A 25,926-nucleotide genomic window follows, 5' to 3' on the forward strand; every position below is an offset into this window, starting at 1 on the left:
GTAATTTATCTATAATATGTATGTGTTTAGAAATATATAAGTAAGTTTATCAGTTGTCTGGTTACCATAACACAAGCTCTGCTTAGCTTGGGATCAGATAACCGTGTGTGAGTTGTCCCATGATATTATTATTATTATATTATTATTATACAACTCAATGGGTTGCATATTAAGCAGATAAGAGGTCTGACGAGATGAAAAGACGCTCGTGACTTAGTTACAACTACACAAGCTGATCAATCACAGGCTAAGCTACGCTTGATACTCTTATTCTGCCGATGGGTGACCATCATAACGAGTTCCTCCGTGTTTCGGAAGGCACGTTGTGGGCCCCGGCTGTTATTTACACACCATTGGTAGTCGTTACAGGTAGTCAGAAGCTAGAAAGTCTGACAACCAGTCTGACTAAGGGGTATCGTGTTGCCCAGGTAACTGGGTTGAGGAGGTCAGGTAGGCAGTCGCTCCTTATAAAACACTGGTACTTTGCTGAAACTGGTTAGACTGGAAGCCGACCCCAACATAGTTGGGAAAAGGCTGGGCCAATGATGACTTAGCCTTTCTTTCTTCGCAATACAAATGTCCTGTCTATTTTTGATTTGGTCTGTATATAAGCATAATTATGATTAAGACTGAAGGAACGTAGATTAAGTTTCAATTTTAATTTTATTTGTGGTACTTTTTGACCATTTTTTGTTAAATATAATCACGCTTATCAATCCACCTTGGTTTGTTTAAATTGAAATTAATTGTAATATCTGTCTGTGTGTCACTGTCAAAATTAACAATTTGTCAAGAATTTTAGACTGTTTAACGATTGTATAGCATAAAATGTGCTAAAATAGGCGTATTTGAATAACTCTTGGGAAATTTCTTAAGCAAACTCGTAAAAATGATATCCAAAAAGGTCTATCAAGATTCCTCCGATTGGAAAATGCAAGATTTATTTAGGTTATTGCTCTTCTTGATCAATTTTTTAAGTCCATACTGAAAAGCGGTGACTAAAACATGATCGTTTTTCAAACACGTCGTGTATTTCAAAAGTGTTTTTGTACTTAAAACATTTTTAAAATGCCTAAACTGGGATATCATTTTGAAATTTCGTGAAATTCATTTTGAAGTAAGTAAACAAAAACCATTTGATCTTGAACAATGGTTGAGCCCTAAAATTGTAAAACTATGAGTTAAAAAGTTGTCTACTATACGTTTTCAAAAATGAACCCTATCGCTCTTAAGATAAAGTCTAAATTTAACACTATTGGGATTGAACTTATGTATAAATTAATTTATTATTTCATGTTATGTATTGGTACACGTTTATTTATGTCCTGGTATTTTATATGGTTATTGTATACACGGTGAGATTATTTGATTGGCAAATATATACATACAGTTATACAAAATGTTTTTTATTTTCATTATTTTTTACATTTTTAATTTTTACCCGACGCAAAAGACGTGTCATAAGTTTGACGTTAATACTGTCGGTCTGTCTGTCTATCTGTGGCATCGTAGATCCAAAACAGAGTAAGCGAAAATAAAATTAAAAGTGAATGTAGTGTGAGGGTTCTTACATATTATGTTATTTGAAAGTTTTACCGTGGAAATTTGAAACTCGAAAATATTATACCTTAGATTTTTTTCAAAATCCTGTCTCGACGGTATAGAAATTTTAACAGCAATCATTGTGCAATGAATGATGGCCTATCAAACAAAAAAAGAATCATTAAAATCCATTCATAATTGGCGGAGAAATCGAGTAACATACATACAAAAAAAATATATACGGGTCCAATTGAGAACCTCCTCCTTTTTGAAGTCGGTTAAAAATCACTGTTACTTTGCTAATTTGGGAAAGATGCAGTTAAAATAAAACATCAAAATCTTATCAAGTCAGTATATTTGTTAAAAAAATCCGTACACTGTCTTACACCGATATCGTTCCAGAACCCCATTGTATTAAACTAGTTAAACATTACAAATAATTAGTCGAAAACTAAAAAAAAAACAAAACAATGGGGTAGTATGAAACGTATATCGAAATATTCGTTGTTACTTTACACATACATAGTAAATATCATTGCCCATTGAAATAAAAAAAAAACCTTAAAAGGTCTTCACGTGTCAAACTGACAGCTGACAGTGACACTGTCAAATATGATTGCTTTCGTTGCCTGCTATGTAGCCGTAATAAAATAAGGCGCTTAGCATTACAAACTTAGCGAATAGTTAAGGTATTTTCCAATGGACAATAGAGCTAGATCAAGCGAAAAAAAGCAACTCAAAATAAGCTCAAATTAAAAATAAAAATAGCACCGATTGGACGGAATTACTGGCAGAAGAGAACTTAAAAGTAAAACTTAAAAAATATGGCATCCATCTTGTCCAATTATATAGGTAAGTAAATTTTAATTCACAACTTCAAAATACCTGTATTTTTATAGGTTATTCTTTTGTCAGTGAACTAAAATTTTATCTATGAACCGCGCAGAAAGAGTCAAGTTCCCGCCACCTAGTAGAAAATACTAAGGCCTGTTAAAACTAGAAAATATAAAAATACATTTTAAATATTTTAATAATGACAACATTATTCTGACATGAAATTGACATTAAGAATTCAGTGTTACCAAAAACCGACGGATTTCATTACAATTACAAAAGTATTTGTGTTTTTTTTTTGTAATATAGGAACTCAAAAGCAGGGACCGGCCGGATACTCATTGAAAGGGTTTTTGAAGGGGTTTTTTTAAGCGCTTCAAGAAAAAACCCTATGACATATGTTACACCTTCGAACGGATTACTGGAACCCTGTTCCGAACAGGTTACCCTTTACTACCCTGTAACACTGTAACAGGGTAACCCACTCCAACCTAACACAATGCAATATGCACTCTTTATCATAGACATTAGTTTGAAAATAGTATAACCACGAGCGCACGAGACATCTTACCGCCCAGCGGCGCCATTGTTGCATTTACCGAGCGACTTGTAAACATGGAATAAAAATCATTGTGGATATGATCTTACAGTTTAATTTTGCTTGTCGCACTTTTCAAACGTTGTGATATATATTTTTCGTGTCTATACTTGAAGACCAGGGTCGATAATTTTTAAAACCAAAAAAAAAAATAGTAGGATGAAACCCATTAGAAAAGGAGGGGAATATTATAAAAATGAAAGGAAAAATAATTTACGGGTGATCTGAGGTCGGGACGGGGGTGGGAGTGACATTTGAAGAGAAAAAAACGGTTTTTATCGATTTCCGGCAAAACTAAAATTCGTATCGAAAAAAGTCAAATGGCAAAGTTCTAAAAGAAAAAGATCTAAAACTTTTGTGTTTACATTTTTTTCACATAACCTCAAAATTTATGTGAAAAATCTAAAAAACCAAGATTGTGGTTTTTTATTTTTATCTTTTACAAAAATTTATTTTTGTAACGAAATTTGGTGAAAACGTACTTTTTTGTGTCCCAAATACGCTGTAATTTATTTGATTAAAAATATTTATTTTTTCACCTTATTTTGAATTAATATAAAAAAATAATCTAATTTTCAATCGAAAATTCACCCGTCAAATCTTCTCAGAAAATGAAAAAAATGAAAAAAAACTTGTATTCGATTTTTTTTTAAATTATTATAAATAATTTCATCTAAAAAATTTGATCTCATTTTGTGTTCAATAGACCAATAATCGAGGAAGGTTTTAGGCTAGGTATATAAAATTACGCTGCAACTAATAGGAGCGAAGATTTAATGGAAAATGTGGCAAATACGGGGAAAAATATTAATCTTCGAGGGCTTTCGTTCAAAAATTCCTAATTTTATATCTTCTAACCACGCGGACGAAGTCGCGGGCAACAGCTAGTTACCTATATGACGTTTCGCGCGTAGGTAGTTTGTCCTAGAGGCGCGAGTCGCGGCGCGACGCGTCGGCGATAGAAGAAAATCAGCTGTAGTCTTAGTAAAGCAATGAGGGGCCGCTAGGGTGCAAGTATGCAGCTCAAGTTTAGTGGGTAATTCAGGGTAACACGAATAAAAGCCTTTCGTGAAGGTAACCACTTCAAAGGGTTAAGTTATTGAAGGGGTTAACCCCTTCACGTGGTTACCATAATGAAGGTGTTAACCATTTCGCTGGGTTTCGAGGATGTAACTCGAACAAAAGGTAACACTGCGATATGAGTTACCCCGTGTACGGGTTACCCTGTCAAACGGCTTAACTCTAAAGTGGGGTTGTCCGGTCCCTGCTCAAAAGAGGCCTGCAAATGGGCCTATTAAAGAAAAAAATAATTCTAGTCCTACAGGCCTTTTAAAATCACCCTAAAAATGACTCCTGTCATTCCTATATTATGTTTACGTAACGTAAGGCAACCAGATATTACTTATATTACATTGTTGAGATACATTTTATTATAACGTATACGAACGAACGAATTATCACAAATATTATAATAAATACTAAGAAAAGTGGTTTCTATTATGTGTTTAGAAGATCAAAATACTACGCCTACGGTGTTATCGGGTAGGTGTAAAATATATGTAAATGGAAGAAGAAGAAGAAGAATCGAATCATCCTTTTTTTAAATTAAGTGTAGTTTTTATTAAGTAATAGGTACTAGAAGTCTGATGGGTAGTGTCTTGAAAATTGCAGTATTGAATTGATTGACGTATGATAAGTAGTCAACTAAAACTTATTAGTAAGAATTCGAAACACGAAATTATCTGTTTTCGGTATCGAATATCTTCATAAAAACCACATTTCTACATTTTCTGGAGTGTATAATCTGACGTTTCTTTGTTGTTACATAATATTTTTGACACAGATGCACTCCTTTCTAATTTTATTGTAATGGTAAATAAAATACAAATGGTAATTAAAAAAGAAACTAAAATTAACGTATGACTGAGTTGTTGTGGTTATAAACACAACTTTGATTACTCACTGATAAATCCTATGCTTCCTACTATAATATTAGGCGATCGATAATTTTGTAAATTGCAATATTCTCCTAAAAATTCGATGTTTAAAAAACCAATAATCATAAAAATATATGTCCAATACTTAAATGGCACTAAACATACTGACATACACGAATTTAAAGTCTATACCAGACCACTTTTTGTACCTTAACATACAATTCTTCATTTAAAATTCGATGTCACATTTTTTGACAGGTGTCACTTTTGACAGCTGTCAAAATCAAATTGAGCAGTGTATGTCATTGTATGCGTTGTTTTAGCAAGAAGGTTTAACTGGTGTGAGAGTAGCCAGTGTTCGTGTATGGGCCACTGTACAACGAGCTGCCGGTCCTCGAGTAAGTCTTCGGGTTCCGTCTTCGTGCGAGAATGAAGGCTATGGCCGCTATGACGCAAATCATGAGGATGACTCCAGCTATGCATATGCCGATCGCGAAGTTGCGCTGGGATATGCAGATTTCGTCTTCTTTCTGTAATGAAAATAAGATTAAACATAAAACATATGTAAAACTTTAATGGTTACTCTGACAACTTTAATTTATTTAAATCTTTTAATATCATACCGCTATTATGACGTCATGTTAAGTTTACTGCAACTGTCAAGTATGCTAGGAAGTTATCGCTACAAATATCAAGTCAACATTGCCACACATTTCAAGTGTGCTACGAACATCAAAAGTTCCAAGGGTTGTGTTCCGAGTGTCAAGTGTCCTACGAACGTCAAGTGTTCCGAGTGCCAAGCTGTCCGTAGCACGCTTGTTATTCCACAGGTTATATTTCCTAGGTGTACTTAACCATAAAGAAATTCCGTTAGTTACTTTTAAAAATGAAAATGTATGCAATATAATATCCTTCTATTATTTGTTTAACACATCTTAAAACATAAACAATTGTAACCCACCACATATATAAACAAAAACTTTAGACTATTTACATACTTCTGCCATAGGACAGTCATAACGTCAGTAAATACGAACCTTCTCGCTGGTGACATCATCATTGTCAGGGGAGTCGGCCTCGTTCACATACAGTCCCTTGAAGACCTCCACCGTGGCCGGAGATCCTTCATCGTCACGCCGCACGCGACGCTTGTGAGCGCACGGCTCCTGAAACATGGGGCATGTGAAAATGCAAATTTTAATAATAGTTTTTGAGTGTTTTGAGACAGCAGTTACCTAAATCGGTGAGTTTTTTTGCCTGAGAAGGTAAGTGACCTATTTAAAATAGCAATAAATCATTTATAGATTTAAAATCTAAACACAGTTTTTAAACACTCCATTCAAATTTTATCGTAATCAGTCAAGCGGTTTTTATAGTTGTAAATTACATTATCATCGGGTTTGAAGCTACCCTGAAAATTTCAGCCTGCTAGCTTATCGGGAACTGCCTCAAAATTGAGTTACAAAAATCCAACCGAAACGACAAACAAGAAAGTGAGTGCATAAAAACGTAGGAAAAAATATTGAATTAGTCGTTTACCATAGGTTTTATATAAAAGACATGCTATTCTGTTCCTTTTTGTAGTGTAGTGTAGTCTGTGTAGTTAAAAAAAAACAAATCTCATTTATGATCAGTAGATTTAATAACAGATTAATTAATCCGCCGACCGGTAACCGGAGCTATATTGCATAAAAATTGCTTATATACTATAAGTTTGCTATGTAATTTATACGGGAAGTAATTTAAGCAAAAAACATGCAATAAGTAATAAATAGTTGGATGTTACGATGTAACCGATAGCGTATTGTATCTAATGCCGGTTTATGTCATAAAATATATGTACTTAATGTGCAATTACTAAAGTTTATTGAAAGTATTAAGTTACTATTTATTTAGTAACGGTTTACTTATGCGTATTTATCGGGAGTTCGATTTGCGACCCGGCCGCTTCAGCTCATGATTAAGGGCTCTGGTTGGTTCCGAAAATAGTCCGGCTATCCCGATAAATACGCTTGAGTAAACCGTTCATCATTTGAACTACTCAATTTTTAGTGTTCAAGCATACCACTTCATCATAATTACCAGGCTTTTATTAAAGCCTAGTTTAAGGTAGATACCCAAAGCTTTACGCCATTTTTTTCTTTCTCTAACACGAGGTATTACGCAATTTTCTATCTCTTTTATATCATCTCGTCAACTAAGTACAAGCCATTCTGTTATTATCCTGCAATATGATCACATAAGCCCTCGAATTACTCCAAGATACGTAAAACAATACTCACGCAATCCGTAGGGTGGTTCAAATCGCAGAGTTTGACCTCACAGGTGTAGTACACACTGGCGGTGTAGGGGAACTTGTGCGCGGGGAACGACACGCGAGCTGTCTGCCGGTCAGAGCTGTACTGGAACTGGCCCATGATCTCCCCGTCTAAAGGACACCTGGAATACATGGTAAGAAAGGTAAACACTGGTAGCAAATAGAGTAATTGTGGCGTTGCAGTTCTATGCATGGATTTGTATACACGGGGTGCAATTTTTAAAGCCAGTAAAGCGCTGAGCATGCGCGAGCGATCCTGTGACTCAGGCTTAAGCAGTAGAAGGGTTCCGGGGTTTTTTTAGTCCGTGGAAGTCCGATATATCCTCACGCCGTATCCTCGACGTGGGTTGAAGTCATGAGCGTTTCACCCAGGAAAAAATGCCAACTAATGTGATTTTTTTTACAGTTGAATCAACTTTCTTTCTAAGACATCACTAACAAAAGGTGAAAAACTCGTGTGGAAACCGAAATCACCAATATATGCTCGACAACCTTTTTCCAAGAATTTGGGTCTGATGTCCTTTAAGCAACTTCTAGGATCAGCAAAAACATTGCGGAAATGGTGGTACGATGCCATAGCTTAAAGGGTTCCAGAAACCTTATATTTTCTCGCAATATCCTTATCTACACAAGATATGACAAGTTCTTCCCCTACTCACCCATCATCAGCTATCAGACTCTGTTCAGCCCACCCGAGCCCATCCCTTACAGAACACTCGGACACTAGGAGACCGAACTGGCGCTGTTTCTCCAAGGACACTACCAGGCTCAGCGTGTCGCCGATGCGAACGTTGGACGCCACCTGAGGAAACATTTAAAAAAATATTGGAATAAGTTATTATCAGATGGGATAGTCGCGCATGATAATGCCTGGTTCGATCTGCTCTTCCAAAAGCGCGACCTGCGTCATCAACGAATGGCACAACCGCCAACGTCCCCGGGATCGCAATTTGTCTGCAGACATTGCGACCGGCGTTTATGGGCGTTTAACCGTATTATGGGCCTTGTTAGCCATCAGCGCAAGTGACAAAATTAGAAAAACTAACACGGCTGCTGTTTCAATCATCTGTTATATAATGTAAAAGGCCACTGATGATGGACGTATGAATCAATGTGATGGTCAATAATAATATCTGTCTGTTGGTCTAGTGATAAGTGGCCGTAACTGTTATATCGGAAGTAGCGGGTTTGATTTCCACCCAGAATAAAGTTTTCTCAATAATGATGAGCCTGATCATTTGTTCTGTGTGTTTAGAAATATTTAAGTACGTTTATGTTGGCACACTCAAGACAGATAAGGTTTGTGAAGGCACGTGCATGTTGGATTAAGATATTTTTCTCACTTGTTTCTCTTCTGGGTCCCCTTTGTAAATCTTCATTGACACGGATGGTAGCAGGCCTGAGTCTTCGTCGAATTCGTTACTGGAATAAGTAAAGAGAAACTTTTAATTAAATATATGCAACTGGTAGAATAATTAAACTTGCACTCGTAAAAATCAGGCGCTCGATTCACCACAATCGTGGACATTATTTTCTAATAAATAAAAAATGATCTTGATTAATTAAAAAATATTTTTATTACAGGCTTTTATTTTCACCCTTTCCGTTGTCTGCATGTCTGTCTGTCGGTCTGTAATTAAATTTTGCAAGTAGAATTGGAGCTGAATTACGTTAATGATATATTACGACATCCATCCAAAAAATGTTTTTCAAATAGCTTTTTTATATTAGGCTGTCCTTCATAATTCCTCATTTTTCTTCTATTTGCGGTCATCGTAACAAGCGTTCTTCTACCATACCATTCTATCTGACGTCATCCTAGCCTATCCTATCACCATATTTTAATTCTCAACAGCCAAAAAAATTATACATACCTGTCTCCAAAGTCATCGGTCAAGGAGTTCGTGAGTCGATCAGCTCGGGGTCTGTAGAGGTGGAAGTGTGTGAGGTCCCGACGCCGGTAGCGGCAGCGCACGTGATAGCCGCGACCCTGACCCGTCACCAGGCGCAGGTGGGGCTGCACTATGACGTTGTTGAAGTATTCTACGGTACCATCTTCCTGTTGAGAGAGAATAAGAAGAGATAGTTAGAAGTGGGTTTGGTGGGTGATGAGCATGTATGTATATATTTATTTATTGAAACTTTACAATAAAACAGTTGTTACATTTGTCCCGCAAAACATTAATGTTATAAGACCAAAAGAATCACAGTGATTCGAGTAAATACTTTTTAAGATGTGTGTAGATTAGATTAGAATATTCTTTATTGTACACCATGGAATTGCAGCATACATTCTTAATACATACAGTGTTAGGGTCGCTAAAAGCGATCGTAATAGGTATCCTTAGCTTTATAAGGCAATTCCATTCAAGTTCAAAGTCTTTTTTCTTCTTTAAATTAGGTTATTAGAGTCGCCGGTATTATAAATTGTTTACTCGATAACTTACGGAGACCAGACAGGTTGAAGTCATCTCATACACATACATAAACATAATGTCATGAGATCGATCCCCGCGTAGAACAAGCCCTTATGTTATCCACATATGCTTGTTTTGAATCTGGGTATATTTGTACATATAACTTGCATATTTGCCTATTATAAGCCTTTGAAAAAAATCTCCCAAGATACATCAAAACTTGAACATCGCTGGCCCTTCTCCAAGACACCCAAAAGCGAACAGGATTAAGTCCAGACCGCAAGACTTAAAATGACCATAAGGTACAAGCTATGGTTGTGCAATACATCAGCAATAAATATCGCAATTGCGTGTAAGACCATGGCCGCATGGCCCATAACACCATAATTAGCCATTTGCGTCGCTTGAATTGTATGACTCGGTTTTCTGATTGGTGAGACATTTAATGAGCTATTTGTGTTGTAAATGACTTCATTTTATTAATTGTTTTTGCAGTATTTTTGCAAGAAAAACGAAGTGAATATTGGTAGAGTATACTGAGTATTCCTCGTGCTATAAAGCATACTTGGTTAAAGTGTGGGAATATAAATAATTTATGTATCTACTTATCACAAATTTGAAAATTGATTTTGAATTTTAGCAGACCAAAAATCGGAGCTTAATCTGACTACCATTGTTTTATGCATTGCATGATTTATTTATATGTACAAGCAAAAAGAAATATACTATATTCAACACACTCTTTATATATAGAACGTTTATTAATTCATATTCCTTATATATAGGTATAATTCGTTCATGATAGGACGATGCTGGTTTTGAATAATGATGTTATTTCTTTTTCTAACTAATTATTACTTACGATATACTCTAACTAATTACCTATAATTAAGTTGCCTGCTCATATAAATTACCGATCACTATAAAAAAACAAAATACCCCGTTATACAAATACACATTCCAATCTAAACTCACACAGACCAACCACAATTGAACCCGACGTAATTCAAAACCAATAATTTAAAATTCGAACCCGAGTCGATTTCCTACCCAAACTCGTGCGCCCGCGCAGCCAGCCTTGTACAGGAAGTGACGTCACATCCCCCTATTGTTTAACGATGTGGGTTCGGTCGTATTGACCCTACCTTTGACTTCCTTTTATGGTCATTTTGAAGTTTTGAACAGAGGGGAATATTGTTTTGCCTTGCCATATTTAGTTTCGAAAGAGCTTTTGTAAAAAAAAAGTAAATTCTCCTTTCCGATGTTTGGTTTGGTTTCCTGCTTTTTACACAGGTATATTGCTTAGGTAGTAGCGTTGATTTAATTCAAAACGTGTTGTTCCCTGTGACTTCGTCTGCTTGATTTGACGATGTTTAGTAGGTATCTTCTCTATTCAATCATGTTCTTAGACCATCTGTCATAAGGAGGTCATTTCTAGTATAAGTGGAGCTTACTACCTACAGCTGCATACCTTTCAAAAAGTATACAGTATCCTGTTTACAATTTTAAAATTTGTATTTCAAAATTAGTATTTCACTTGAATGATTGCTCATTCTGTCCCGCAAAAGCTCTTTGGATGAAATAGACACCGACGATTATTGCATCCAGACAGTTTTCAACCCCAGAACATAGGCTAAAATGTATGTCCAGATAAAACAGAAAGGATAGCTTTACACGTTACAAAACTGGCAGTATTTGTGAACTTAAGAATTGATAATGTGATTATTATTTCGAAAAAAACCTGAAGACCTTTCCGATTCCCAAATCGGACACGACACAGTTTTAAACTAGGTTATAAGTTACTGTCATAAATTTAAAACCGCAATTACTCAAAGATTACTCATGGTTTCATGATCGAATATTAACAATATTACACAACATTCTACAGATGGTCAGTGTAACAGAATGTGAACAAGTTTGAATGACAAGCCAGGGAAAGACTAGTGGCCTTTACACGACCTTGCTTTAAAAGGCGTGAGCACTTAATGGATGGATAGTGTAGGGTGCTTGATAACAGATGGCGTTGTTCTGCGAATCAATTGCGAGGTGGAAAAATTAAAGATTGGCTTTTGTTGGAAGCTTTGAGCGCGTGTGTGCCGGTAGGGGAAAACATATATCATTTTTTAAGTTTAACCTATTTCCAATGCAAAATTCTATTGAAATCGGTTTAGCCATCTATTAGGGAGATGGATTTCAGTTTTACCACATGTGGAGAAATGCCATAATTACATACTTCATTTTATTTCAGACGAATTGACAATCCGCTGTTTTTAAAGTCGGTTGAAAAAATGAAAGCGTCTGATAAATGCCAGATCTGCTGTATTCTTTGTCGAAACAAGATCAACGCCTCTGCTAATCCATTAGTGCTATAAAAGCTTGAAGATATTATTAACGCCCACAGCACCACCTGTCTCTCTCAGGGTAAGCTGCATTCAAACTGAGGTTCGAGTGACATTACTTATTATCAAACTAGCAAAACGTTGGTACCTTTCCTACCAGTGATTCTTTATCTTTTGCCAGCAAAAAATTGCCCATTCAAAAATTGGTTTTGTTAAAAGGCAATTCCGCCAGGGTATTTAAGGGCAAAAGGGTATTCCGCCAGTCAAGCAAATACTTTTTTTTGCGGACATTTTCACAAACATTTTTATATGGAAAAATCGCATTTCTTTTACTTAATTAATTAATTTAATTGCAAATAACTCAATAAAACATTAAAATGTCTGACAGGATCCAAAACTATGTTGAAGAATAACATATTTTTTTGTATAACAATAACGCAAACTTTTTGCTGAAAACTTTCTTTTTAAACGAAGATAAAATTTTAATTTGATTGTTATTTTATATAGAAACGTTTTTTGCTCGCAAACATTTGCACAAATATTGATCCAAAAAAAAATTGGCAGTTATATCGCAAAATTTTCGCTGTCCTATCGCTTTCGTACGTTAACTAATACGGTGGTTACAGAATTGCAAGATGTCCGACCCCGATTCTTCATTATGTAATGAAAGGAGTTGTTGAGATGTTTTTTGTAGAGTCGCGCAGGTGAATGCTTAAGTGCCTACTTGTGTGTGCAATCAAAATATGTTTCGAAAAGATTTTTATCGTAACTCCAATTATTATTAATGATTTAAGATTAATTTTAAATCGATTTACATAAAACATCTCTCAAAATTTGGCTGTTCGGGTTTCGTACCTTAATTGTAAAATGGACCCCTATTACTGAGGTACCTCTGTCTGTCCGACCGTCTATCACTAAATTATATCTCTTGAACGGTGCTAACCAAAAAGTTGATTGAAAATAAGCGTGTGTTTAAGCAATGACTGGATCGGTAAAAACAAAATTGACAATTTTTTAATTTTGTGTTTCGAATGGTAAAAAAGTCGTAAATCAGTTGACATTAACTTTTATACGGTAATCTTTACAAGACACTTAAAAGTGTTGCATGCACAAAAAATCCCTAAAATATAACAAGTATGTTTCATTTCAATATGATAAATCAATAGACGCATCACCACAGAACCCTTTAACATCAAAAACAAAAACCCTTTTATAATATTTTTTTCTAAAACAATACACAAGAACTTATCTGCCCCTGTACCACAAGATCTTCTATTACGACTGCTGTCTTTGTGGGAGTGAGAGAATGCTCTACAAGGCACATATCGGCATCTCGCTTTCTCACCGACAAATACCCTTCTTGACGAGTTTTAGTGCAAGTTGTATTCTCAAGTTCATTCAATAATCTATTCATTGTCTACCTAAGTTTAGTTCTGAGGTCACAAACATTATGTTAAATTATTAAAGATTGTACAAAGTAGCCACTGTTTGCGTACAAATAACATCGCTTTGTTTTATACTATTGTTAATAGCAGTTTCCTTGTGAACAATGTTTGAGGAGTAACCAAAAAAATATTAGATGATATTTGGAATTGAAAAATATTGTAGTTTTGTAAATAAATTAGTTTTTAATGCGGAAAAGGAAGTTATGATATTTGTCTATATGGTTTTGAAGACAGAATTTAAATCATTCATTTAATGTTCAGGCAAGTAGTTTTTACAGAAGGAAAAAAGCGTTTTTAGAAGGAGAGGTATTTTTTTTGAGAAATTATCGTTTACCCTTGTCTAAACATGACTAAATATGACTTCTATCATAAGGAATTTAATCCTTGCGTTGAAAGGCTTTCAAAAACCATTCAAGTTACATGCACAAAGACTTCCAGACTTAAGACAAGCATTAGTGGATCCAAGCGATCGAACCTGCGACACATCGCACAGTGGGTTTGGCGTCCTCAACCACTCGGCTATCCATGCATTCAAACTCAATTCATGCATTATTTAATATACACGAAATATTATTATGTAGGTGTAAACAGATCGTTAATACAAAGATTTTGCATCACAAGTGTCGTAAGACAGTCCTTATGTGAAATGTCACATTTTTATTACTGGCTATGAATAAGGTAAAGGATTAATCATTGTTTTGTAATATTTGCTTAGAATTGGTTAACCTGGTTTAAGCTAGATTTATAGTATTTACTATCTGACCCAGCAAACGTTGTTTTGCCTAATAAATTATTTCTAGTTGTATGTATTTTTACTTTTTAAATGATAATAAATAATATAAAAAAATAAAAACATAATTTCGTCCAAAAAAATTTTTTTTTTTAGTGTGGGCACTGAGTAACCCTTATCGCTTAGGGGTATGAAAAATAGATGCTAGTCGATTCTCAGACCTAATTTTATACGCATACAAAATTTGGTAAAAATCGGTTAAGCCGTTGCGGAGCAGTACGGTAACTAACATCGTGACACGGGAATTTTATATATTAGAAGATAATTTATCTACGATTTAAGAAATGGTTATATACATAGATGGTTTAAAAATGAAAGTTACTTTAGCCAAAAATATCCAAAATGGCTGTTGTCGTACCTATGTTATACTTATTTTTTTTTCGTAAAAAACCTACCTATATCCAAAGCCTGATTTTAAAGTATCTTTTCACTGAAGACGAATAATGGACAATGTTTGAAACTTGGCTTAAATGACCTCTCTAACGACTTCAATGTTTTGCTTATAAATTCCTGCTATACTACTTATATTATAAGCCTCAAAGATGTACATATGTATGTTTGTCCCTCTTTTACGAAAAAACCACTGTACTGATTTTGACAAAACTTTGCACACATATTTGCACTATATACTAATATATAAAGCTGAAGAGTTTGTTTGTTTGAACGCAGTAATCTCAGGAACTACTGGTCCAAATTGAAAAAATATTTTTGTGTTGAAAAGACCATTCAACGAGGAAGGCTTTAGGCTATAGGCTAACCATCACGCTGCGAGTAATAGGAGCGAAGATACAATGGAAAATGTGAAAAAAAAACAGGGCAGGTATATGTAAATTATAACTTATCTCTTCTACCCACGGGGACGAAGTCGCGGGCAACAGCTTGTAGTTTACAACCAGGATTAACATGTTGAATAGTATTTCACATTTTCCATTGTATCTTCGCTCCTATTAGTTGCAGCGTGATGTTATATAGCCTAAAACCTTCCTCGATTAATAGTCTATGGAACACAAAAAGATTTTTTCAATTCGGACCAGTAGTTTCTGAGATTAGCGCGTTCAAACAAACAAACAAACAAACTCTTCAGCTTTATATATTAGTATAGATATAGATATAGATTTGAGGACTCAAAACTGTATCTACATGGAAAAGCTTAATTACAAAACGTCAAAAAATCATATTACTAATGATAATGGACAAAAGTTTTTTCATAGAAACATCCGCGTGATAAACTTCGAGGTACATTAAAAAACTTCAACCATTTTTTCTTTGTTTGATCTTCAACCTTTTGTCATATTATTTGAGGTATAAATCAAGGTGAAATGTAGGCGTTATATTTGTTTAGGATCGTTTGTTTTTCTTGTTTCTATAGTAACAGTTTTTTTACATGCTTGCGATAGGAAAACAAGTTGATTTGTGGGTAAAGGACTTGTTTGGAATAAAATGACTAAAACGTAGTCGTAAAAACAAAGTGATTGAAACTGTATTTAAAAACTTGAGTATATATATATTTTTTAAACTCATCATCGGCCTAGCCTTTTCCCAACTATGTTGGGGTCGGCTACCAGTCTAACCGGTTTCAGCTAAGTACCAGTGTTTTACAAAGAGCGACTGCCTATCTGACCTCCTCAACCCAGTTACCTGGGCAACACGATACCCCTTGGTTAGACAGGTTGTCAGACTTTTCAAGCTACTGACTACCTGTAACGACTGTCAAAGATGTAAGAATAACAGCCGGGACCCACAATTTAACGTGCCTTCCGAAACACGGAGGAACTCCTTATGACAGAGATGGTCCGGTTGGTCCGTAGATGGGTATCTACGGACCAACCGCGTCAAGCATAGCTTAACCTGTGATCGTTTCACTTAATACGTCCTTTTGTCGAGGAGGTTTCACAAACTTTCAAGTCACATGCACAAAGACACTCAGACTCAGGACAAGCATTAAATGATCAGCTTTTTTAACTTTAGAAAAAAAACACCATCTCCTCGGTGACCAACGAGAGCAAAATCTTGTCTCCTATTACAAAATTTACAAATCAGTCGATTCAATAAAGTCATTCATTTGTCCTTATTTCCAAAAGGTTATTATTAGCCATAGACAAAATAGTCCACAACTCTTAATGTAACCTCCTTAATATTTCAAACTCTCAACTTATAAAATAAGTATATCAAGTTTGACGACCTCCGTGGTAGAGTGGCGTACGCACCGGTTTCAAGGTGTCGCTAGCTCTGAGGTCCCGGGTTCGATCCCCGGTCGGGTCAATGTAAAAATTCACATTTCTACATTGTCTCGGGTCTGGGTGTTTGTGGTACCTTCGTTGTATCTGAATTCCATAACACAAGTGCTTTAGCAACTTACTTTGGGTTCAGAACAATGTATGTGATGTTGTCCGCATTTATTTATTATTATTTATTTATTTATTAAGTACAATAAATATAATGGTTATCTTTCATATAACAAATTTTATGAATGTGCTACTTATCCTACTAATATTATAACGCGAAAGTTTGTATGTATGTATGTTTGTTCCTCTTTCACGCAAAAACCACTGAACGGATTTAGACGAAACTTGGTACACAGATCCGTAATAATATTATAAATGCGAAAGTAACTCTGTCTGTCTGTTACGCTTTCACGTCTAAACCACTGAAAAAATTTTAATGAAATTTGGTACAGAGATAGAGTTGACCTTGAGAAAGAACATAGGATAGTTTTTATCTCGGACTCTTGAAGAGTTCTCTTGGAAACGGGATATAACCGACCTCGACGCGGGCGAAGCCGCGGGCGAAAAGCTAGTAGTTTATAAGTAGGATTAAAAATAAGTAGTTTATATAAAAAATTATGTTCCATAGCGTGGCGGGCCCACAGGCAATAGCTAGTTTAAAGACCTTATTGAATCGTGAAGCTACCTCAGATGTTATGAGTAACACGTGAAGTCATCTTAAACCTTGGTTATCTCATACTATCGATAATCATGTCAGTATTTCCTGTCCAACAGTTAATAAACGTGATATATTATATAATCTATTCATATGCATATAATTACAATGGTTGTATGCATATAATAACCGTTTTTTACTACATGCATATTGCCTCGAAATAAATGTTTGTCAGTCTGTTTCTCCTGTCCTGTCTAATCTCTGAAATAGCAGGACCGAGGCTATAACTACTTTTTGAAAACGAAGTAATATGAAAAAAAAAACTGAAAATAATTAGTTTACTAATTATGTTTTGTCACTACGGGCAATTTAATTTTTTTAGGTAATATTTGTTTCCATACGGACGAAGTCGCTGGTACAGCTAGTCTATAATGCAAAATGACCTCAAATTAGTCCACAGCTAGGGTTTTTTTACAACATCCTCCTATTCGCCAGTCGGTTAAAGCCGCATGCCGTTACAGTAGACAGCTGCTTAGCACTCTATCAGTCTAGTCACATACTTCCTGCTTTCGTAACTATGACTAATAGAACTATGGGTCTATGGGACTATGGTACAGACGTACGGTGGAGTATGTCAGTTATTTGGGAGTATATTATTGTTTTATAATATTTACCCTGGCCTTTTGGTCTAGTAAGTTTGGATGTTGTAAGATGCTGCTGCGGAGGTTGTGTGATCGATTTCCATAGCATCATCGTAGCGTTTTACAAGAAGCGACTGCTTATCTGAACTCCTCAGCCCAGTTACCAGATTCCAGTCCTACCCAGGACAATTTATGACAAAGACGCCACGGCGGGGTCGCTTGTAGCTCTGCTCGACCTCTTAGTAATATAGCGAGTCTAGCGATCCCGAAAAATAGGCATGAGTAAACTTTAGCTTATTTTAAGCACTTCAAAGCATGGCAAAAATAGAAAATAGAAAAAATCCTCCAAAAATACCACATCCAAATCGGTTCACCCGTTTAGGAGCTACAGTATAAAAGGGCAAAGAATGAACGCAATTTTTTCGGAAAATGTCTTATCACTATCGCAGCATAAACCATAAAACATCGCTTAAGAACCTTTTCAAATAAACAAAACGCGTCCATAATACGTATATGTGTTCACCCGCGTTTAAGCACAGATACCCCCTGGTTTAGCCCGGGTTAGAAAATAAAGCTAATTACCTTCGTAATAAGCACATGTCATCAACAACCAATCTTCACAATCACAAATGTTAATTCTCCTACTTATTCATATGACGTCACGCTATAATTAATTCGTGAAGGCTACCGTAGGATGCGTTGTGTCAGGTAGGTGTCACACAGACAGAACAATGGTTTGAGGACTAGACATGAGCTGTGTATGGGCATTGTCTATGTACCGTTGAGGACCTAATCATTATTGTGATGTTGGCTTGAAGTTGAGATGTTCCGAAGTTAATTAGTTGTTTTTAAGTGGGTAAACTTTTAAAAAAGCTTGGTGTAGGATGGTTTGTTTTTAGGGTAAAAATTGAACTCGGTTATAGAGGTCTGTCAGTTTATCAGCAGGTTGTTTGCAACGCATTGCCATAGACCTACACAAAGACGCGGATGACGCGCACGGCGGTTTAGGTTTAGTCAGTAAAAGTCAGATACTGCCCATTTTTTCCCCCGAGGAAGTGGGTGTCCATAAGTATTCCCCGCCCTAACTAAAAAAAAAGGTTGTACCTTATAAACCGTGATTTTGATTTGATATTTTTGGATTTTTGAAATCTTCTTTCCCGGCGTTGAACACTTTTTTTGTATTAGGTAAAAAAGGTTAAACTCGCGCTAGGACATGTGACCTGCTCAAAAAATCGTAAGACGGATGGAGGGTAGAAAAATGTAATATAAACTGTCATGTTTGATTAAGATAGCGCAATAAATAAATCTATTACATCACAAAAATGATAGTATTTTTTACTGATTAGTAAATAATAATTTAATTAAAGAATGTAAGTTGGTCTTTGAACGTATCGTGTTGCCCAGGTAACTGGGTTGAGTGGGTCAGATAGGCAGTCGCTCCTTGTAATACTCTGGTACTAAGCTGAATCCGGTTAGACTGGTAGCCGACCCCAACATGGTTGGGAAAAGGCTGGGCCGATGATGAAGTTGGGTTTCCTTTACAAACGAAATAAGTGACAAAAATAATAGGTACGTACATTATCAGTAGACATAGTATTGCATCCTCGCAGCGGCAGTGTGTACTGCAGGTCGCCTCTCTCCGATATATACTCCCGAAGGCAGGTGGAGTTGCTGCCCAGCCCTGCTGGGTACACGATGCCGTTGAATGTGTCGTATATGCTGGGGACAAGGATATATGGTTATATAGGTTTTTGCGAATGTTAGACATTGAAATGAAACTACTTTTACGGATTTTATCGCGGCAGATTTTAGTTGCCGATGTCTCCTTTGCAGGTATCATGGTCACGGGCAGACTACCTGATGACCATGATACCTACAAAGGCTAGCCTTTTCCGAACTATGTTGCCGATGTCTAGTAACTAGTGGCTTACCGCTATACCGAAGGTCGTGTTTACGATTTTCGCCCTGGACAAAATGTTTGAGAGTTAAGTTGTTGTTCCTGGGTGTAATTTGTCATCCGACTTCAAGGGAAGGAGGTTATCATTTCACCTTAATATGTATTTTTAAACAGTGTATTTACCAGGCATCTAGTACTTTGAAACTAGATGGCGATTAATGCAACTTGTATTAAAATAAACATTATCCAATGTTTTTTTAGAAAATGCACATATTTGTTCAGTGATCCAACCTTGATTTTTATAGGCACCTCGTGAAACTGCTTACAAAAACGTACATACAGAAAACACAACATTTAAAAGACACCTATTTACTTGTAAATCGTAAACCTAGCAATTTAAATGACAATATTTATGACGTTGAACTTTGTCACAAGAATTTTCTGCTATTCTCGTTATGCAATGTTACTAACCAAGTATTACTATGTATGTTGGTATCTGGCAGAAGGTCGAGAAACAGCAAAATATATAAAATGAAATTGTAAAAATAACAATACATCCTGTCGCAGGTCTGCTGGCAGGAATTTCTTAAGAAATAAGCAGTGTTTGTACCTAATGTATTTTAATTGTTATATTTCTCTTTGTATGTTGTGTGTACATAAATAAATAAATACATTTGACAAAAAAATGTTTAGCACGTCATACATATTTCCAAAAAATATTAGATTGGTGTTTTTTTTCTATCCTAAATCGTAAGCCATAGATGAAGGGGTTACACTGATTTAAAATTTCGTGTGAGGACAAGTAAAAGTACGCTTTTTGCTAACCATGCTAGCACATCCATGTCGGAATCGAACCCACGACCGGTATAGCAGTCAGGGCCAGTGACCACTAGACCAACATGCCAGTCGTATTTACGCACATTATTAGCCTGATTTGTCAGTTTCGTACCTATTTCTGCCGTGTGTGGCGAGCGAGACAGTGACATGCATGCTGTCCTTCTCGCAGGCGACGGTCAAAGTGTCGAGGGGCGCCACTGAACCGGGCCATGCTGTCGTCTCCGCTTCCGTGGCTGTACCCACTGTTGTCGTTGCTAATTCTAGAAAAAAAAAGATATAAATAATAGAATAGAATAGTTATTTATTTGGAAGAATATTGTTACATGTTTTACATAACATAAGGTCCATAGTATGTCCAGAAAATTCTATGTCTTTGTGCAAGTGAATTGTATGTTTGCGAAACCTCTCGCATTACAAGGATTAAAATTCAGTAGGAGGGAGTCGTTTTTTAATGTTTCATAAAGTTGCCCAGTTATGAGGACCAGATGTGTGTGATTAATTGATCAAAATTTGTGTTAAGAATAATTTTATTTGCACACGTTTCTAGTTTTATTCTTGACGAGTCTTTGAAAAGTAAAATTATATATTATGTTTTAGTTAGCTTATAGAGTATCACAATATAAGTTAAAAGCTCTGAATTAAGAATAACGTCACATCCTATGCTAGGAGCAATCATGTCCACAAATTCATGAAAATATTAATTAAAATTCAGCTAATTAATATCACAAGAGCTAGTCCTTTTGTCTACAAATAAAGCCAGAAAACTCTTCCAAATATAACCGTGACTGAAACAGCTAAACTCTAAACAAAAATTATTTTGAAAACAGTTCATAATACAAAATTTCAACCGGACGTCACCGTTTTACCGGTAGCACATAATATCAAAAACAAATATAATAAAAAACCGTTACATTTCAAACAAAAAAGAAAAACAGTTTCAAAGAAATCGTAAATTACACGCCATAGTAGACTGCACACTACTGTACCATGGAAATAAAGCAAGGAAATCTCATCCTTATTCTTTAAAACCTAAAATACATTTTCCATTAAAATTTCAAGAATTGCACACCACTCAAGCAAAGGAAACAAAGCAAGGAAAACTCAACCGTGCCTATTCAATTTTAAGATACATTTTCCGTTGTTAACCCCAGTTATTGTTGCATCAATTATAACAGATTATAAAATCAGAAAGCATATAAAATTATATGTTAGTGATATGTTAGAAAGTATGGTGAGGAAGTAAACAGTAGCGGGACGCCATGACACATTAGGTTCTTATTGAAATGGAACTGAACCTGAGACCGTAACCAAGAAATTAACAGTTTTACACCAGGGCTACAGAACGAGCGAGCGCAAATGCGAGCATCACCCTACCCTCCCCAACTATGTTTGGGTCGGCTTCCAGTCTAACTAGTTTCAGCTAAGTACCAGTGTTTTATAAGGAGCGACTGCCTATCTGACCTCCTCAACCCAGTTACCTGGGCAACACGATACCCCTTGGTTAGACTGGTTGTCAGACTTTCTAGCTTCTGGCTACCAGTAACGACTGTCAAAGATGTAGGAATAACAGCCAGGATCCACAATTTAACGTGCCTTCCGAAACACAGAGGAACTCGTCATGACTCGAGTCCGAGAAAACCGAGAACTGGTTGCAATGAAATTTTGTACATAGATTGTCGAGAGCCTAAGAATAGACATCTAATAGGCTATTTTTTAAGTAAAAAAAGGTCTGTAAGGGCGGGTAATTTCAAGTTTGTATTAAAATTATAGGCTTATAAATTTTACTTAAATATTATTGTATGGATATATTATGGATGCGCTACATCGCCAATAATATATGTCACACGAGATTTTAACTCAATATTTATATGGCTATGTTTGGCAGCTTTTCCCCAAGTAATATCGGAGCTCAAAGTCTATAAGAATAAATTATATAAAAGAAAATATTTACACGAAGATATCTGACGTCAAGAAGGGATCATAAAACGACTTTATATCTTGACAAGTACAGTTAACTGGCGATAAAAACATATAACTTATTACAGTAAGCCCAACATAAAAGTTATAATAACTGTTAAAATAACTTGAAAAACATAATATTTCAGACAAATCTAGTCAAAGAATAACTAAAAAGTAACTATTCTATATATAGTTATTCTATACGTCTAAAATCACAGTTGAATATGTACCCAAGACACTGTCTACCATAAAAACGGCTTGGCGGGCACTGGATGCGCACGCGCAGGGTCGATGACCAGGCACCGGACAGCGCGACTTATACCCAATAAGTATAGTATGGGTGACTTTTTATAAGGCAAAGGTAAATGGTCTTGGGAGGTAAAATTATTATTGGAGGTAAAACTGGTCCTTTTGTACGGGATAAGAGTAAAGTGTTAAGGTCTTAAATGGTGTCTTATATATGATATGGTAGCTGTTTTTGTTACTTGGAGTATTATTATAGAGATATCATTATGTGTCTTCTATAACAAAAACTTAATCATTTCAGTTCTAAAGTGTAAATGTGTCTGGAAAACGGCTTTTTTGTAATAAAACTTTTCATTTTGATTTCTTTGAGTTGTAAGATAATACAATTATTTTGCCAAAGTATTTTAAAGTGATATAAATGAGTATCAATACTTATCTTAAATCGTCAAACAGCAAGTAAAAGTGTTAGTCAACTAAATCCTTCTTTTTAGTAAATAGGTTTTCCTCTTTCAAGCCAAATCTACATTTCAGTTACGTCATATAAACTATGAACTACAATTAAACCTAGAACTCATATCCAATCTTATGTATTTATAACAGAAAAGGGGTTTTGACCGTCCCTTAAAAGATACTTAGGGTAGACTAGCTGTTGCCGAAAATGACCCCATGGAAACATGCAATCGGGATGAAAACTATTCTGTGTTAATCTTGGTTATAAACTATCTGTGTACCAAGTTTCGTCTAAATCCGTTCAGTAGTTTTTGCGTGAAAGAGGAAAAAATATCCATACATACAAATTTTCGGGTTTATTATATTAGTAGGATTCTTTACGAGTAAGTAAGATCTATTACATCTGTACTAATATAAAAAGCTGAAGAGTTTGTGTGTTTGTTCAAATTGAAAATTGTTTTTGTATTGAATAGACCATTCATCGAGAAATGTTTTAGGCTATATACCATCACGCTGCGACTAATAGGAGCGAAGATACAATGGAAAAATGTGGAAAAAACAGGGAAAATTATTCATCTTCGAGGGCTTCTGTTCAAAAATTCCTAACTTATATCTTCTAACCACGCGTACGAAGTCGCGGGTTACAGCTAGTCAGGTATAAACAAGAACATAAAATTAGCCGTGAGTCCCTCTCATTTTTTACCATTCACTATTGAATGAGTTGCACATTCTAAATCATTATACAGAGGTCAAATAATTTGCTTACTTAGTGGGTAAGCGTTGCGGAACTAAGGACCAAAGTTTTAAATTCAACCAAAGCAAGGGTTCAAGTGAGTAGTTTTGCACCATTTAATGGATTTGAAATTAATAGTTATTGGGAAATGACAGTATCACTTTTGAGGATATTGGGCCATGGATGGTAGTGTGAGGATTTTACAAAATTATCGTTTTATTAAATGATACTTGTCTTCGTATAGATAATAGGACACTGTTGTCTATTTTCAAATTTTATTTGTCCTTTCGAAGGAAGACATTTCTTAAGATTTAAGCAGAACCTTGGTACACCTCGACTGCATGGATAGACGATTGGTTATGACAATCACGCCAAACGCGCCCACACGCCAACGTGTTTTGAGGAGTTCGATTCCCGAGTAGAACAAGTGTTTGTTTAATCCACGAATGCCTAGTTTAGGAGCAAAACATCGAAAGCTCAAAATGACAAATGATCTATTGTCAAAAGCGAACAGAGGCAAAGGCGCAAAGTTGTTCTGAGTCTCGGTGTACCGCGACACAACGGATTAAAACGGGAGTCGTTTATTTTGTATTTTTTATGTGCTACTTTTAATTGATTGTGACATAAAATGTTAAATAAATAAATAATTACCAGTGGACGATGGAAGCTGCTTCGATCGCGCGGTCGCTAGCAGCGCTGTTGCTAGTAGTATCCGCCACATGATTCAGTCTGAAACAATTAATAAAAGGGTAAGTGAGGTAGTAGGACTGCCCAGGATCGGGATGGTTGGCGCTCTTTGGCGAAGGCCTACGTTCAGCAGTGAACGGCGATAGGCTGAGATGATGATGATGAAGTAAGGTAAAAGTTGCTTTTTAGAAAACATAAATAAAAATATGTTAAACAAAAATAACTTAATCAATTTAACTAAAATGTTTTTTTAAGGTAAAAAGTACTGGCAACATTCGACAAACATTAACATCATCATATTCAATTTTTGAGTCGGTTACATAAAGACACAAAATCTTAGTGTGTCCTTTAGTCTAGAACCTCAGTTTGAAGCAAAAAGCGATTAAAAATATGAAACAAAAATCAAACATACCTACCACTAAAATATATCAGTCGATAATTTATTTATTGAATATGTCGCATCAAAAGACACACTACAATTATTTACCTTTTTGAGCTCTTAAACTTTGTCCTTTGATCTAAACCTAAGTCTTTGTGCATGTGGCTTAAATCTTCGAGAAATCATCGCAACGCAAGTATGAACTCCTTAATACGAGAGTCATTTTTGTTTTTAAAATATAGAGGCAAATTTCAACGTACAACATTTTTACCTACTAAATATAATAACAATTGAAATTGTTACATTGTATTGTGTGATAACAATGAATAAATAAGGCAAGGTTTAAAGCCCTTGGAATATAGATATCGTCGAGAGTGAATGGACCGCGTTATACCGACACCTTATGATATGGTTTGGTCAAGTTAAAGGTAGTGGTTATAACAAACTAGGTGACTAGGTATAAAATGTAGGTAAGTATATAAAGCTAGAAAGGTCTTGTAGCCAGAATCACAAAAAATACTGAATGTCTAGTTTATTTTTGGTGTTCACGCTCAAATATTTTAGTCAAAAATATATAAAAAGGGTATTTTATTAAGTTAGGTTTGTATTGCGGGTTTTAACGCTCATGTGGCTAAGTGAACTAAGTGCTAGCATTGGTAATTAAGTGCTCATTAGTCATTAAGTGCTGTCGAAATGTGTAGTAAATTGCAAAAAAAAATCGATTCTAGAACTAAGATTAATAAATAAGTTTCTAACAAGTTTTAAGTTTTAAAGTATGGATGGAAAGCCAATATATGACGGGCATAAGTGACTAGACGTGCTAAAATATATTGAAAAAATCTAGGTCTTAATATAACATCAAAATATATTTGTACAGTAAGATACTTTTGTTAATGTTCTAAAGAAACACTTATAAGCTTTTAATAACAAAATACGTTTAAAGGCGAAAAACCCGAGACCAAGTCATAAAAATGTTTAAGAAACTTAAAACGTGCTAC

General features: G+C 35.5%; 1 protein-coding gene across 1 annotated transcript in view; it reads right to left on the bottom strand.

Annotated features, from left to right (window-relative positions):
* Positions 1-4,193: 4,193 nt before the first annotated feature.
* LOC113504075 overlaps positions 4,194-25,926 on the bottom strand; it is a 56,089-nt gene continuing 34,356 nt past the window's right edge. Inside the window, exons 2-10 of the mRNA XM_026886169.1 lie at positions 24,514-24,591; positions 20,587-20,734; positions 19,318-19,459; positions 9,103-9,287; positions 8,572-8,650; positions 7,888-8,030; positions 7,194-7,350; positions 5,949-6,077; positions 4,194-5,441 (exon numbers count right to left, since the gene is read on the bottom strand). Of these exons, the coding sequence (XP_026741970.1) occupies positions 5,244-5,441; positions 5,949-6,077; positions 7,194-7,350; positions 7,888-8,030; positions 8,572-8,650; positions 9,103-9,287; positions 19,318-19,459; positions 20,587-20,734; positions 24,514-24,583 (1,251 nt within the window). The 5' untranslated portion in view covers positions 24,584-24,591 and the 3' untranslated portion in view covers positions 4,194-5,243. The remainder of the gene's footprint in view (positions 5,442-5,948; positions 6,078-7,193; positions 7,351-7,887; positions 8,031-8,571; positions 8,651-9,102; positions 9,288-19,317; positions 19,460-20,586; positions 20,735-24,513; positions 24,592-25,926) is intronic.

Source organism: Trichoplusia ni, chromosome 21 (assembly GCF_003590095.1).
Source record: "Trichoplusia ni isolate ovarian cell line Hi5 chromosome 21, tn1, whole genome shotgun sequence".
Taxonomy (NCBI): domain Eukaryota; kingdom Metazoa; phylum Arthropoda; class Insecta; order Lepidoptera; family Noctuidae; genus Trichoplusia; species Trichoplusia ni.